This window comes from Macaca thibetana, chromosome 17 (assembly GCF_024542745.1).
Source record: "Macaca thibetana thibetana isolate TM-01 chromosome 17, ASM2454274v1, whole genome shotgun sequence".
NCBI classification, from domain to species: Eukaryota; Metazoa; Chordata; class Mammalia; order Primates; family Cercopithecidae; genus Macaca; species Macaca thibetana.
In genome coordinates, this window is record NC_065594.1 from 15,061,103 (window position 1) to 15,076,736 (window position 15,634).

The 15,634-nt window shown below is 36.7% G+C and overlaps 1 protein-coding gene across 4 annotated transcripts in view; it reads right to left on the bottom strand.

Moving 5' to 3' along the window:
* Positions 1–15,634, bottom strand: part of DCLK1 (doublecortin like kinase 1) — a 352,724-nt gene that overhangs the window by 322,413 nt on the left and 14,677 nt on the right. For all 4 annotated transcript variants that reach the window (XM_050766067.1, XM_050766068.1, XM_050766066.1 and 1 more), the window contains one exon: positions 9,433–9,779. In XM_050766067.1, coding sequence (XP_050622024.1) covers positions 9,433–9,779 — 347 coding nt within the window. The remainder of the gene's footprint in view (positions 1–9,432; positions 9,780–15,634) is intronic.

The window sequence follows — 15,634 nt, forward strand, 5'->3', positions numbered from 1 at the left end:
CTTTACAACTTATTTCTGTTGTGTAAGCAGTTTCTAGATTCCAGACTCTCACTGTGAAAAAGCATCAGCAGCAAAATGTCTAGTCTAATTTTTTTTTTAAGCTAGTGCTTACCTTGAGTTATTTTCTTCCCGGAAGGTTTGCGTGTGTGTTTTGTTTTGTTTTTAATAAAAAAGTCAATTGTATGTTACTATCTGCCAAGGCAAGTTTAGTTTATGGTCTTCCAAGTACAGAAAAAGGGAATGGACAGATCTCTTGTAGGGGCACTCCTAGCCCTGTAATCTACTTGTTAAAGGATGAGCCACAAGTTAAAACTAAGAAATGTCATTTAACAAACTGTAAGCATCTAATGAGGGTAGTCGTGAATACAGAAATCCACAAAGCACTATCTTCTGTCTCCGGGATATTTTGGTCTCACACAGGTGTACAGACAGTTCTAATGCAAAGCAGAAGTGATTATCCACAGAAAGAGAACTACCCTGTGCTTTTCCCTCAGGGAGGAACTCAGAAAAGATCATGGTGACTGTGCTCCCATTGACCTAAAAATCCTGTTACCTGGCACTTATAAAAACTAGACTGGACTTATGGACTCAGACATGTTTTGAAAATGTGACTTTTTTTCTAAGAGGATTCTAGACAGAGCAGATGGAGTCTGAGATACTTTTAACCTCCAGTAACTGATGACACTGAACAGCACCTCAAGAATTGCTACTTTACATACTGTTTCCTTCTGGATCGGACTTTGGAACACGATTACTATCAGCCATAAGTCAGAAGACAAAGAGGCTCTACAGGCAAGTCACAAGAGAGGAAAGCACACTGGGAAACCTGGCTTCAGGGGCTCTGGCCCTGGACAATGAAATAACAAAGTTAGAGAGGGGATGGTTTGATATGTTTCTCACATGAACGTGCAGACTGTCCCCTGAAGGTAGCAGCAAGGAGCCAAACTGCACACAGAGTGGGATCTGAGGTTTTTATTGTTGTTGTTTTTGTTTTTGTTTGTTTTAAAGAAAAAGACAGGGCCAGGTGCCATGGCTCACACCTGTAATCCCAGCACTTTGGGAGGCTGAAGCCAGCAGATCACTTGAGGTCAGGAGTTTGAAACCAGCCTGGCCAACATGGTGAAACCTCGTCTGTACTAAAAATACAAAAATTAGCTGGGTGTGGTGGCATGCACCTGTAATCCCAGCTACTTGGGAGGCTGAGACAGGAGAATCTCTTGGGCCTGGGAGGTGGAGAGGTTGCAGTGAGCTGAGATTGCACCACTGCACTCCAACCTGGGAGACAGAACAAGACTCCTGTCTCAAAAAAAAAGAAGATAAAGGAAAAAAGACCAAAATATGAGCAAGGGCCATCTTCTCAACATAACAGTGGGTAATTTTAATTTATCTTAATATTTTCCCATTTCCTTCAAAATTCTTTACAAAGATTATATATTAATCTTACAAAGGACAAGACCAATTAAAAAATAAATCTCCCATCTGTCCTTTTGTTTCTAAGGCATGTTGTTTACAACATAGTTCCTATTTAAAATTGGATTTTTAAAGTTCCATTTAATTTCTGAAACAGATTTCTTTCATTTAATTTAGTTTCAACGATTTAAAAACTAATCAGGAAAATCTGGTGCAACATATTATACTCTACCACCACAAACACCCTTGAATACTGCAGGTTTGTGTCTGTGTGATAATTAGGCCAGATGCTTTTCATGCACATCTCCTATTGGCCCATCACCAATTTTTAAATCCATGGGACATATTGATCAATTCTTCTCTTTATTCACTGGATGGCTAAGGCAATGTCAGGAAGGTTTAGAGCAATTCTCCTGACTCAGACGGCGAGATGTTTCTAACAGAATATCTATTGTTCCCCCACAAAATGAAAGTGCTTTCAATAGCGAAAATGATCTAAAATTGGCAGATGCATTCTTTTTCTTTTCTACACTAGAGTCTTTCATGAAGAAGCCCTAGCTAGAAACAAGCACCATGGTGCGGTGTGCATGGTAATGTAGTGTGTGGTCACACTGCAGAGGGCACCATCATCATTTATGGCTACCCATGACCACAGCCCAGGGTGACCAAGGCAGCTCCTATGAGGCCATGACCTGTAAGGACCTTGCTGAATACTGGAGCCATGTGCTAACGCCAAGTGGATAGACCACAGCAAACTGGTCAATCATCCAGCTACTTAGTCATTCAATCATTCACCAGGTCAAGCTCTGGAGACTCAAAGGCTGATAGGACACCTTTCCTAGCCTCATCCTATAAAATCGAAAGGAGGAGACAGGAATTACAATAGACCAGCATAATGAACATTTGCATGGCTACGTACAATGTACAGTGAACAGGTCCCAAGAGAGGGAGTTGTCAATTTTACATGGAGAAGATAGGAAATATTTCATAGACAAGGCCATCTTTGGGCTGAATCTTGAGAATGAGTAGGTTCTTGCTTTGCAGAGCTGGGGTTCATGAGATTACCTTCAATTATCAATGTAATCATCAATGTAAATATATATAGCAATGAGTCCAGTGCCAGGCACAGAGAAGGTTTTCAACAAATGATACTAATAGTAATATTACTTTCTTGGTGGGATGGATTGCCAATAGAAAGATGCCTTTAAGGAATGACCTGTACCATTGAAGAAGAAAGTGAATAAAATATCTGCATCGCATTCACAACTGAATGACAATAAATGGGATGATAAAAATACAGTCGTTAGTAGTTCAGGTACAGTAATTCAGTTACAATGGAAACAGTGCAAAATGACCAATTCCACATTCATGGTATTATACAACTACAAGGGTCTTATATTTTTAGGAAAGCCTGGAATATGAGAACAGAAGGGAGAAGGACTGATATTGTTAGAGGACCTACCACATGTTAAGCCAAGGCCTTTATATACGTATTTTGCCAATTAATTATCACCCCAATATTAAGAGGTATGCATTACTATGCCATCTTAAAGAAGAGGAAATTGAGATTCAGAGAGTTTACCTGATTTGCCAGAGGTCACACCACTAATGAGTATTCGAGTCAGGATTTGACTTTATATTAGTAAGTGTCTCATTTCGAATTCCATGCTCTTTTTATTCTATCATGAAGCATTTCCATGTGAAAAGCCACATATACAAAGGAAAATATGATTAGTCATTATAAAAGGGTAATTTAAAACAGCAAGTCCCTTTGGCACATTTAAAATATGATTTTTTTCCAAAAGCAACTAAAGTGTCAGCATTTCCATTATAACAACTACCAACAATTGGGTACCAATCACAGTGCTAAATTTGCCACGTGAATTGTTTCATTTAGTCCTCGTGACAACATATAAAGCAAGCATTATTATCATGATTATTATTCACAATATATGGATGATGAAACTGAGGATTATCACAGTGTGAACTATTTCCAACAGGAGGATAAATTTCACTGTGCCCACAGTAGAGGACAGATTTGAACTCAAGTCTATAATTCTATGGAACTAATGTTTTTCCTCTGTGTCACGTTATCACATATCTCTATACTTAATTTATAGCATACATAAGCAAATTTCCTCATTATAAGTAAATTCAATATACAGAAATTGTAAACTTAACTAATCAGTAAGTTGAGTAGGCTAACTAAATTTTCCAGGCTTGGATGAAAAACCACAAGCTAGATTTTCCAGACTGAAATCTCAGTCCAGGCTCAGCTGAATTTTTTTGTTTGTTTGTTGCAGGGATAACTGACTGACCAGTTGACTTTAAAGTCCAAGTTCTTTCCATCATCCTAACATGCTCCTGCCAGACGGAAAAGGCTCACAGGCCAGGTCAGGGCTCCAGCTGTCATAGAAGCAAGAGAAGTCACCACCAGAAGGCAATCACAAAGCCAGTAGACTTGTAAACGTCCCCCAGATGCTCTCAGCACACTATGGAAGGGCTTTAGAAAGCCTATCTTCAGTACAGCAGTGGAACACGAAGAGAACTTAGAATTCATTTTACAGCGAGCTAGAATGCAATTTACAGAAAACTGACTTTTGCTAAAAGGAATCTAAGCCTTAAAATATACATCACTGCAGGTACCTATAATTGATCACATCCTCAGAGGAGCTTAAAGTGAAAAAAAAAAAAAAGGATTTAAAATCTTCCCAATTTGGAGGCACTAATATCTACATAAGGACAGGTGTAGCTCATGAGTCCTGAATATTGACCAAAGATATGTGACCTAAAATAGCATATTCTATTCTGAACACTTTAATTCTGTAAGTGAAGTGTCCTTATGATTCTTAAACTTCTTTTTCTTTGAAATCATCTATTTCCATCAATTCATAGCTCCAATAAATCATGAGGATGGTTTAACATGTGCTCTGAGCTTTTGTAGAAAAGTTTAATTTGACATTTTAAAGTATAAGCTAAATTACTTGTATCAACTGTTTTTTTACTCCAATTGCAAACAAAACTAAAAAGTATTACATTCCCTTTACTACATAGGTAGTGTAGCAAATCAATAGTACTCAATCTTTATACTAAGAATGAAGGGTTTTAATATGCTTGCAGAAGTTAATTAGGACTGTCACAGAAAAGTTCTACTAATAAAAAAGGAAAAATACCACTGCTGTTAACAGCTACAGAAAACCTCCTTTTCCATTCCAAATAAATCCTATCAGATTCTAAATGTTTTACATTTTATCTGGAAACCTCTAGTTTCCACATTTTCTATGCTTATCAACTCCTATAGCCAAGGTCAGATGTAATAATAATTTGTATGAGTTTTTTCACTTGTAAGAGGAAGACATACATTAAGCGCTGTGAACTCAAGAGTGGACCAAATTATTTTTACTTCAGATTAGAATTAGATATTAAAAGCCAAAAGGAAGAAAATAAAGACCATTTTGTGATGTCTGATTCATAGATTCCTATTAATCACCATTACCATTTCCTGTAATCAAATAAACTCCTGTATTAAACACCTAAACATGTACCCTAGAACTTAAAGTATAATAATAATTTAAAAAAAAATTTAAAAATTAAAAAAAAATGGCGGCAATTACTGACTCATTTACAAGCATCTTTTGAGCTTTACGTTTACAATAGGCAATAAGGATTCATGATCAAAAGATACAGAGAAGAGGTAATAATGGATTAATTTATCAACAGCTACTGGGATGTCCTCAAAATGGCAGTTATGATGCTTTCTCATGGTTTACCATCCAAATCAGTTTATGACTACCCTTACTTCAGCTGAGGAATTCCTAATGCTTTCCATATTGGGAAAACAATAAATGGTTTGCTCACTCTAGCATGCTAGCAGTGGTAGATTTTATAAAGTCCATGGCCTATGTGAAATGTCTGAAAGATAAAAATATAACATCCCTGGGTTGTTTTCTCTTCACTAAACCATGCTGTAGTGTTGCACAGATCTTTGATGTTGAAAAGTAGATAAGATAGGGATGTGCATTGGTTTTCTACTTAAAGAGCTATCTAGTTTGTCACTGCTATATTTCAGTGGGAAGGGGATCATTGGGAAGTGCCCTATCTGTGTTCTTTATAGTATAAATCACCTACTTAGGCACGAGCTGTTCTATGTTTCTAAGGAAGGATTTAAGAACCACAGATTAAGCAGCTCAAGAAAACCAGATTTGCTTTTCCATAAAAGGAGTCAGGAGATATGCAAGGGTATCTTTGTAGCAAATCTGGTAACTTTTAGGCTTATTTTAAGCACTTAAAAAACAATTATACTCCAAATGTCCTCTGGGAGGAACTGCTTGGCAGGTTAAATGAATAACCCACAGCAAAGTTCCAACATCTAGAGCTTGGGCTTGGGCAAGAGGAAGAGACTCTCAGACTCTCAGATCCCACAAATCCTCCCCTTGGACATGGGTTCAGGGGACATGATTTTAACTGTCAGCTAGAAAATGTCCCTTTTTCTTCTTTGGAGGTCTCTAACCAAGGCCCAGATTTAAAAAAAAAAAAAAAAAAAAAAAAAAAAAAAAAAAAAGCATCACTGAAATTAAGGCATGGTAAGTGCTTCCTTGAACTCCCAGCCATGCCAGCAAAAGGACTGATGACCTGGTGAGCAGTCACCCTGAAAGCTGCAAGGAAGACGAGGAAGGTTGGGGCAACCATTTACTGAAGCTTCAGTGCCCCTGAATAAAGAATGGAGTTGAAATTATTAGAAGGGGTTTGCTCACACATAGGCTGCTTATGAACCACAACGATCATCTTGGCCAATTGTAGCTTCCTGCAGAATCTTTTCTAGATTGTGCAGCATTTCCAAAACGTTCATTTCCTTATCTCAGTCTAAAAACATCAAGAAAAGTACTGTTCGATGAACTCCTCGCTTAGGGCTAACACAAACCCGGGAGGCAACGGAGCAAGGAGTGGTGGTAGAAACAAGTGAGAACGGCATGTGGTCTCTGCCCTCCAGTGTCCGTCTCCTCTGGGTAACAGATTAAACAGCAGGCTCCGGCTTTCATGGTTCCATTGTCCAAAATCCCAGCGTCAACAGTTTTCATGCCATGGATACACCTGCAGGCTGCCCTAAGGCAATCTACAAAACCATCTTCCCCTCTACCCATTTACTCAAAGCCTCAAGCAATTCATTTTTTTAAACAATTCTACTTCCTCAATCCGAAAACATGAAATTCTTTACTGGGCATTGGAATTCCCATATTGTTCATGGAGCTGATGTGAGGGTTCAGTTAAACCATTTTTTAAAAAGGTGGGACAAGTAATCTTAGGGTGACATCTTGTTGGCAGCATAAGCACCCTGATGTCACCACAGGCAGGTCAAGATGGTAGCAGTGCAGGTGCCACCCCACTATGGCCAAGCATTATTCCATAGGACAGCGTGGAGGAAAGTGGTTTATTCTCAGAGGATTATCAAGCCTCAGTCTCTGCCAGTGTTGTCAAAAATTCTATTCTAACAAACTGCTTATGAGACAGATTTCTCTTTTGAGCCAAAATGATTCCAAAGACTCCTGGGGTCCATGAGGAAGCATCTTTGTTCCCACTGGGAACCCAAGGAATAAGTCTTTATGTTCTTTCCACTTAATCATCCAATTTCTCTGCAGCTTTCCACTGATCCTGCTATGAAGAGAACATGCCAACACTAGGGGAAATGCCATAGCAGCAAACTGAATGCTTGACAAAACAACAGTTGAGTACAACAGTCAGCAGAATGACTGCAGGAAAAAAAGGACAGCGCAGAAATATTTCAGATGATATTCCTTGGACAGATTACTCCCTTAACAATTCTTTCTCAGTACATTTGCGTCAGTTTGGTGCTTTAACATAATCTAAAGTGGTACAGTGGTTACCAGCACAAGCTCTGGAGCAAGACCAGTTTAAATCATAGCTGTGTGGTCTTGGGCATGTTTTTAACAAGTTCTGTGCCTTAGTGTTCTAATCTGTTAAATGGGGATAATAAGCAAGTTGTTATGAGGATTAAACATGCTAATATATGCAAAGCACTTAGAACAATGCTCAGTAAAGCTATCATCATTATATATCAAAATTGCTATCGCATGTATCATCATAGTTGACACACAAGCACTCTATAAAATACAGGTAATCATTTTATCTGTGTTTCACTGATGAGGATAATGAGGCTCAGTTAAGTGTTTTGCTAAAAACATAAGGAATCTATGACTGAGCCAAGACTTGAATCCTGGTCTTTTGACATTAAACCTGGGATTCCTTCCCATGACTTCAGGTTATTTACATGTAAACCACAGCAGACTAGCTGTTATCAAATACTGATATTAGACAAATTCAGTAAGGAAGAAAATAATTGAGAACATCATACCTATTCTAGGGATTCTAGGGATCCTGAAATAAACAAAATTAAATAATCAGCTGATGGCAAATTTTAGCTAAAGTCATTAAAGCTGATTTTTAGATTCAGAGTAGCATTTTGGAGCTACTAAAATTCTGAAGTGAGGCAGGGAGAGGGAACATTTATCCACATGTATTCTTTACTCTAATGAGACACTTTATAAAAATATTTACTTGAATAGGTATATATTTATGAAAATGGATGAACTCCCATCTTGAGAAAATTCAGTATGTGAAAATTCAGAACTACAAGATGTTTGAAAAACTCATTAGAAATGGAGCCAGTGAAGGGTTTAAATGTGTAAAGGTGAAGTTTGCCATCTTATTGCTACTATAACTCACAAGCCAGCATGAACTTTCTGGTCATTGATAGATTGATGACATTTAGGCTACAGACTCTTAAATCTAGAAGACTAGATCTCATTCATTAGAGAATCTCATCCATTAGGATCCTTATCCTCATGATACTTAGGGCAAGGGTTATCAGACAAGCAAAAGATGGTAAATACAAATGAACAACTGGCACATATTCCTTCTTTCCTAATGAATTTTATAATTTAGAGCATCTGAATGGATCCCTAAGGGAAGTATTCTTTCATGACTAATACTCTTTCTAGGATTAGCATCGATTTCTAATTCAGAAAGTTTGAACGTGCTACCCTTTAAGAACTTGGAGGAGTCTTCTATTTAATAAGATCAGTTTCTTAATTCATGAATCATTTTAATTTTAGTATTTTCTATACATACAAATCATTCAAATTATCCCTCAAAAAAATTTTTTAAAGCATTTTGATAGCACCACATTAAAAACTAAACTTCCATCAAAGATAGTGTGCTCAAAAATGTAATCTGGTAAACTCTGAATGACTAGCAAATCATGCTGTACATATAATCAATGTTTTTTAATTCAACTCACCATCAAGGTTCTGCCAAACCTTTACAAAAATAATCCACCCAAGACAACAAAAGGTGATGCTTCCTTTGGATTCATTTGACCAATTCACATTAAAATGATCACCCATCCAAGTCAACTGATGTTCCTTCTGTAGCTAAAAAACCTCCCTTTTATTTTAACACTGAAATATACAAGATAAATACTATTCTAGAAATATGACTTTAAAGCTATCCAGATGGAAATATGTCATTTCTTAGATACACATTTGAAAATCTATAACATGTAAGTAAATCTCACCAGTGAACAAACACTACAAAGACTTAAAATCATAAAATATTTAGGTCAAAGAAATAAGTTAGAATTGTCCCTACTGGTCACAGTTTACTTCTATACCTCAGTCATCCTTAAGGCTATAAGACCTATGAGAAAACTGAAAACAGATGACAGAAAAGAACCATTATGTTAAGCAATAATAAATGAAAAAGTAGAAATCCCTGAGTAATTATTTAATCTTCAAAGATACGCATTTTTTTTCTTACTTTATTCCTAAGAATAATCCTGCTCAACTCAAACTTCTGACTGTTCTAGGGCCAGCAAGTACATATTTGTTGATTAAGTCACCCAGGTCTTTTAACAACTTGAGCAAAATGTATGCTTTAACCACGTACACCCTCCAACTCCCTGGTTCTTGCCTCAAAGGCAAAGTCACATCACAATATGTCTCTTACCTGTTTCCCATCCAATGTGTACAGGCGTTTCACCACTCCCGAGTCCAGCTTGATGGCATCAGTGATATCAGTGAGGACCTGCTCAAAGGAATGAGCCGTTTTCTTGTTCAGCAGAATCCTGACAGCTTTCCGCGGCTTCACACCACTTCTGATGATGGTGACCAGCTTGGGCCGAATGAAATCCTTATTCTCTCGCACCTCTGAAGGGCTCCCTTTGGCAGTGGCCAGTGAAGACACCGCTCGAGAAGCCGAGGTGGTCTTGACATTCACCGACCAGTTGGGGTTCACGTTCTTGGTGTACTCCAGTTTCTTGAAGGGCTCTATTGAGCCACATACATAACTCTCTCCTGAGGAAGAGAGAAATATATTTAAATTTAAACGAAAATATACCCATTTCTTTTTTCCTACTTATCCTCTCTTTTGCCTTTTCTGCTTAGGGGCAAGAGCTAGCCCTGACTTTTCAGACAATGGAAGTATGATTAATCATCAGGGAAAAAGAAAGATTTCTGATTACTAGTCTGGCACTGTCAGTAACAGATCCACATCCTGGAAAAACAAAACAAAACATTATTCCTCCATTTCTTCATCTTAAGGTTGGTGATAGGAATGCTGATCCGCTTGAAAAGACCTTAGAGAAGTGTGAAAGTGAATTTAAAATAGAAAATATTCTTTGGGAATTAGAGATATTTAAATTTGCAGAAAACTTCAAAATCGGAAGTACCTACATTTGCTACCTGAGATAATTTAGACACTAAGAATGAATCAGAATACAGCATCTAAAAATAGTCATATAATTTATGAATTTGATGAGAGGTGATACTAAAGATTTTGTAAAGCCCAGTAAAGTTCCAAAAGCAAGCAAATAATCACCCTTTCTTTCTCTCATCTACATAGTGCCAATCACAGTGATCCACACACACTGTAAAGTCAATTCATACTTGTTCATAAGTAAAAAGTTTTAGAAGTGTTCAACATACAAACTACAGCTTCAAAAATGGGCTCTAAAAAAATAAATAAATTTTTATTAAAAATGACACCTTAGCAGGAAATTTTTTAATGAAAATAATCAGACTATTAAGTAGATGAAGATCACGCAGACAAAAAAGAAAAACAAGAACCAAGAGACAACAAATTGTGAAATGACGAATTCTAAATACATATTTCATAAAGATAGGTCAAAGTCTTTTGAAAGTAAAGATTTTGTAATGGCTTTTTTTCTGTGTTAATAAGTTTTTGTAACTAGGAATAGGTAAAAATGCTGAAAGGCCTTCATAATTGCAGGTAAAATGACCTAGGCCTAATCTAACACAGCCCATTCTTTTATCTAAGTCCTTGTATTATTTTTAAATTAACAGTGCAAACATCCAAGGCCAAAGAACAAGCAGTCGCATAAAAATAACTGAAGCAGGCCTTCAAAAGTTAAAAAGAACAGTTATACATGTCATTGAACACTTGTTTTGCAGATGTTCTTAAAATATCCTATAATGTGTATACATACACATTATGCCTCACTAGAAGTTGTATGAATAGTGCAAGTTAAACCAACCCCCTTTCTATTCACTTGGCATATCACGACTTGTCTCAGCTATGTCTTTCTCAGGATTTCAGTAAATATCAAAAACATATACAGATTTTTGATATTTACTTAAATTCTGAGAAAGGCATATTTGGGTACTACAGAAACAGCAGTGTTTTTGGAGGTTTCATGGAGTGATGACCTGAACATGATAGTGGGAAGAGAGAATTGGAAATTTGGGCTCAAAACCTGGCCTCTCCAAGCATGTGACTTTGGACCAGTCCCTCAGATTTCTGGGTGGTGGTTTATTTATCTATAAAGTAAAACCTCATTAGGTTTTTATGAAGATCAAGTTAGAAGATAGAGATCAAAGTGATCTCAGATGCAAACTTGCTATGTAAGTGAAAATGACCTGAGGCTATATTACCCTAATTGTGCAGTAAGCCACAAAGAAAAATTCAAAAACAAAATTACTAGAAATCAGTAAGCAGGTCTTATATTGAACAGTTACCAGTGGACACCACGTTGGGTCCATGTCAATGTGAGAATGCCCCCAACACTCCCCAGTGAGACACACAGCATGTAATTGAGCTGGTAAAGCTAGCCTTTGTCAGAATTCTGTGCTAACTGAAGATATACAATTGTCTGATCATTTTTAAGTTTATATACTAAGCTAATAACTAAAAGCAAAACAAAGATATAGAGAGTACATTTCAACAAAAATTTTAAAAATGTATTAGAAGAGGGAGCAGCTTTAAAGAACATAGCAACATGGAATGAGTTTGTTAGAAGAGACAATAAACACTTTTTAAAAATATCTTCTTAGATAAAGCACCCTGAAAATGTTTAAAAGCATAAGAAAGTTCTCCCGTGACACTGAGAAGGCATTGCTGGTTTGGTTCAAGCAACAATGATCAGAAAAAAAATATGTGTTTAATCTGTGCTGTAAATGTGAGGCTCCTCTGCCGGATAATCAGATTTAAAGACTGGAATGTGAATCTTAGAGAAGGATGTGAGACTCCAGTAACAGATGATACTGTGCTAACAGGAAAGCAACAGCTAAAGGAAGGAGAAGGAGCTGCCACCAAATCCAAGATCACACACCACAGTCATTCAGAGTCTGCGACACTATTCAGGAATTCAGGAAAGGCCCAGATGGATTTCCTTATGCTAATAAATTTCCATTGATTTCCTTATGCTAGTAAATTTCCATTTTATCGTGCAAAGAAATTTCCATTAAATCTATTTGAATCCATGGTTTAACTATTTTTACTGTAATCGTAATACTGAATTTCTCTCTGCCACAAGAGATGTGGTTCCTGCCTTAACATAGTTAAATTAAAGTTGGTTGTATTTTCTGATTTTGTAAAAAATAGCTTTTCAATTCATGGGCTAATTATCATCGATAATTATAAATTAACAAATGTGATTGTTCTGAATGAAGAAAACATAGTTTTGATTTGGTCAAATAGCTCTGGATATCCAGTGTTCAGTCTCTTCCTTAGTGAGACTGAGATTTAAGAGATAGGTTATAATCTTGTTTAAATAATCATTTTTAGAGAGCATTCAAGTATTGACATGAGGTATGTGTGCTAAGTGCCATTCAAAAATAACAAGACAGGGCCAAACATGGTGGCTCACACATGTAGTCCCAGCTACTTGGGGGGCTGAGGTGGGAGTATCGCTTGAGCCTGGGTGGATGAGGCTGCAGTGAGCCATGATTGTGCTGCTGCACTCCAACCTGGGCAACAGAGCGAGATCCCATCTCTCTTTATTTAAAAAACAAACAAACAAACAAAATAACATGATAAAGTAAGCTTATAATTACTGTAGTATACTTCCTCTTACATACACTAAGCCACCCCACATTCCAAAGTCTTTTGGTATAACTTTTACTGCAACAATGAAATAAAAGTGAATTTGTCTAAAACGAACAAACAAAAGAACTAAGGTATTTTTCAACAAAATAGCCCAAAATTAGGTTTGGAAGCTTTGCATTACTTCCTATAGGTGAACTTGAACAAGGATGGGCATGATTGCAAAACTCTTAGAAATGGTACCGGAAATTACAAAACATCATGATTTTTTGGTTGGTTGTCATACAACCATTTTTTTTTTTTTTTTTTTCAGTTTGTTCAAGCCCTAAAGATTCTATGATAAGACTGATTCTTCACTTGAAAGGTAATACTCTGGGATCTAAGACACCCCAACAAATAGCAAGAACTGCTGAAGCAGCATCTGCCCAAATTTTGTTGTAGCATTTATGAAGGCCAAAAACTAATCTTTGTTTTTAAGTAGAGAGAGATAAAGAAAATGACAGTTTTTTAAAAAGGTAAGGAAATAAAGCATGAAATTATGTTTGGATCCAACTGATACTAAAATATCAGAATGTGGTAATTTCTTTCCTGAAAGGTTTCAATATTTTCAGAAAGTTGGAGGGTAAAATAATATGTAAGTAAGAATATTAGATTATTTTTAAGATACTGAAGAATCTTTGCTTAAAAAATCATCTACGTATTTTTATTTTTATGTTTTGTTTTTTATTTTTGTGAGACAGAGTCTCACTCTGTCACCCAGGCTGGAGTGCAGTGGTGTGATCTCAGCTCACTGCAACCTCTGCCTCCTGAGTCCAAGCAATTCTCCTGCCTCAGCCTCCTGAGTAGCTGGGATTATAGGCATGCACCAACACGCCCAGCAAATTTTTATATTTTTAGTAGAGACGGGATTTCATCACGTTGACACTCCTGGCCTCAAATCCTGGCCTCAAGTGATCCACCCACCTCGGCCTCCCAAAGTGCTGGGATTACAGGCGTAAGCCACCATGCCTGGCCTGTATTTTTAAATGATCATACTTGCCATTATTCTTCAAAGCATAACAATACATTTTCTCTAATAAGATTTATTATTTTAAAAATCTGTGAAGTTAATTCTACTTTGCCATTAGCTTCCATTACAGAATAAGAATATTTCCACTTAAAATGACTTCCCTAGGCACTACTGAAAACTGATAATGTGGTACCAGTTCCCTGGGTGACTGCACCTGCAGTGTGTTAGCTATAAAAGTGCTCCTCCACAAGACTCTATGTTGGGGGATTTTACAAATTTGCCTCTTATTGCGGGAGTTTTTTCATTGGCTAAGAGTGGTGGCTTGTAAATTCCAGTTCTGATATTACTTAACTTCAGTCTGAAAATGCCCTCATCTCCATCTTTCACATTACTAGAGCTGGTTGTCACCTCCTCTAGGCTTCCTTTAAGATCAATATGTGGCATAGTCAAAAGTATCTTAAGTGAAGGATATCTGTAATATATTTCATTTTTTCCAGAGGATAAACTTTCTGATTAAAAACCCTGGCAATTAAATTTCATTATTGTGAGTTATGGCAAAATCTAGAAAAAAACTCAAATATGTATTGAAACCTCTGCAACCAAACTGAATTAAATTCCATGAAATATTGTTTATAGAATAGAATATCATAAAGTGCCTTCTGGATATTACATCTTATGAGGCAACTCAGATACGCGCAGCAACATTTCATAATCTACCTGGAAGTCACTGGCTTAGGATGATTTTCATCGAGCTATTAAAGGCAAGAAAAAAGATTTCCCAAAGGCGCTAATGGGTCACTCCTTCCCAGAAGTCTTCCCTAACACAATAGAACATAAAAGTAAGCTGATAGAAAATGAATTTGAATGTGTATGTCAGACCTGTGGACATGTCACCTTCTCAAATCCGAAGCAACAGAAAAACATTAAGGAAAAAATATGAGAGATCTAAACTTTTTGAAATTGAAAAGTAGACACTCTTTTTCTTATTTCTTATTATAATAAACATGGCTTATTATAATTTACAAAAATACAAGGTGCAAAAATAGACGGCAAAGGAGAAAAACAAAACAAAGAATATACGGAAAACACATGGAAGGTGCTCAAATAGTAAGCCAAGAAATGCAAGGTTAAGGCAGGTTAAAGCAGTTTTAAGATGTACTCTTGTACCTATTGTAATTGCAACAAAAGAATAATGAAAACAAGTGGTATCGAGGTTGCAGCAACAAAATAATACAAGGTGCTAAAATCTATGACAAACGATAAACACAAAATAAAGTATAAATAGGAAACACCATTACAGACACTAAATTGGTAACAATCATTTTTAAAAAGCAACATGGAAAACTACTTGGAGCCACGAAAATGTTTATACCCATAATCTCATTGCTAAAAATTGTGCCTAACAACAGAACAACAAATAACAAAACTGTGACAAGTACGTATAGCATTAACAGTGAAACCTAAAAATTAAACACAACCTCCTAAATCCTAAGTCATAGGTGCAAGACCTAACTCAGCCACTCTGGGGAGGGAAAGAAACCTAAGTCAGGAGCCTGTCTTCAAATAGGTTAGAAAGCAAGATGTGTCTATGAAAAGATTCCACCACAAGGCAGTAAGTGGTAATGGTAAGTAAGTAGTGTAGGCCATCCTAACTCAGAGGAGAAAGAAGTCACTTCCTACTTCCCACTGGGCTATCAATGAAAGGGAAATAGAATTCACACTGGCCTTGGAAGTAAGGGTAAGATTACCATTGACAAAAAAGAGAGAGGAGAGCATTCCAGAGAAAAATAAAATAATAATATGCTCTGTCGCACAGTACAGAAAGGGATATGCTGTGATATATATTAATATATTTTCTCA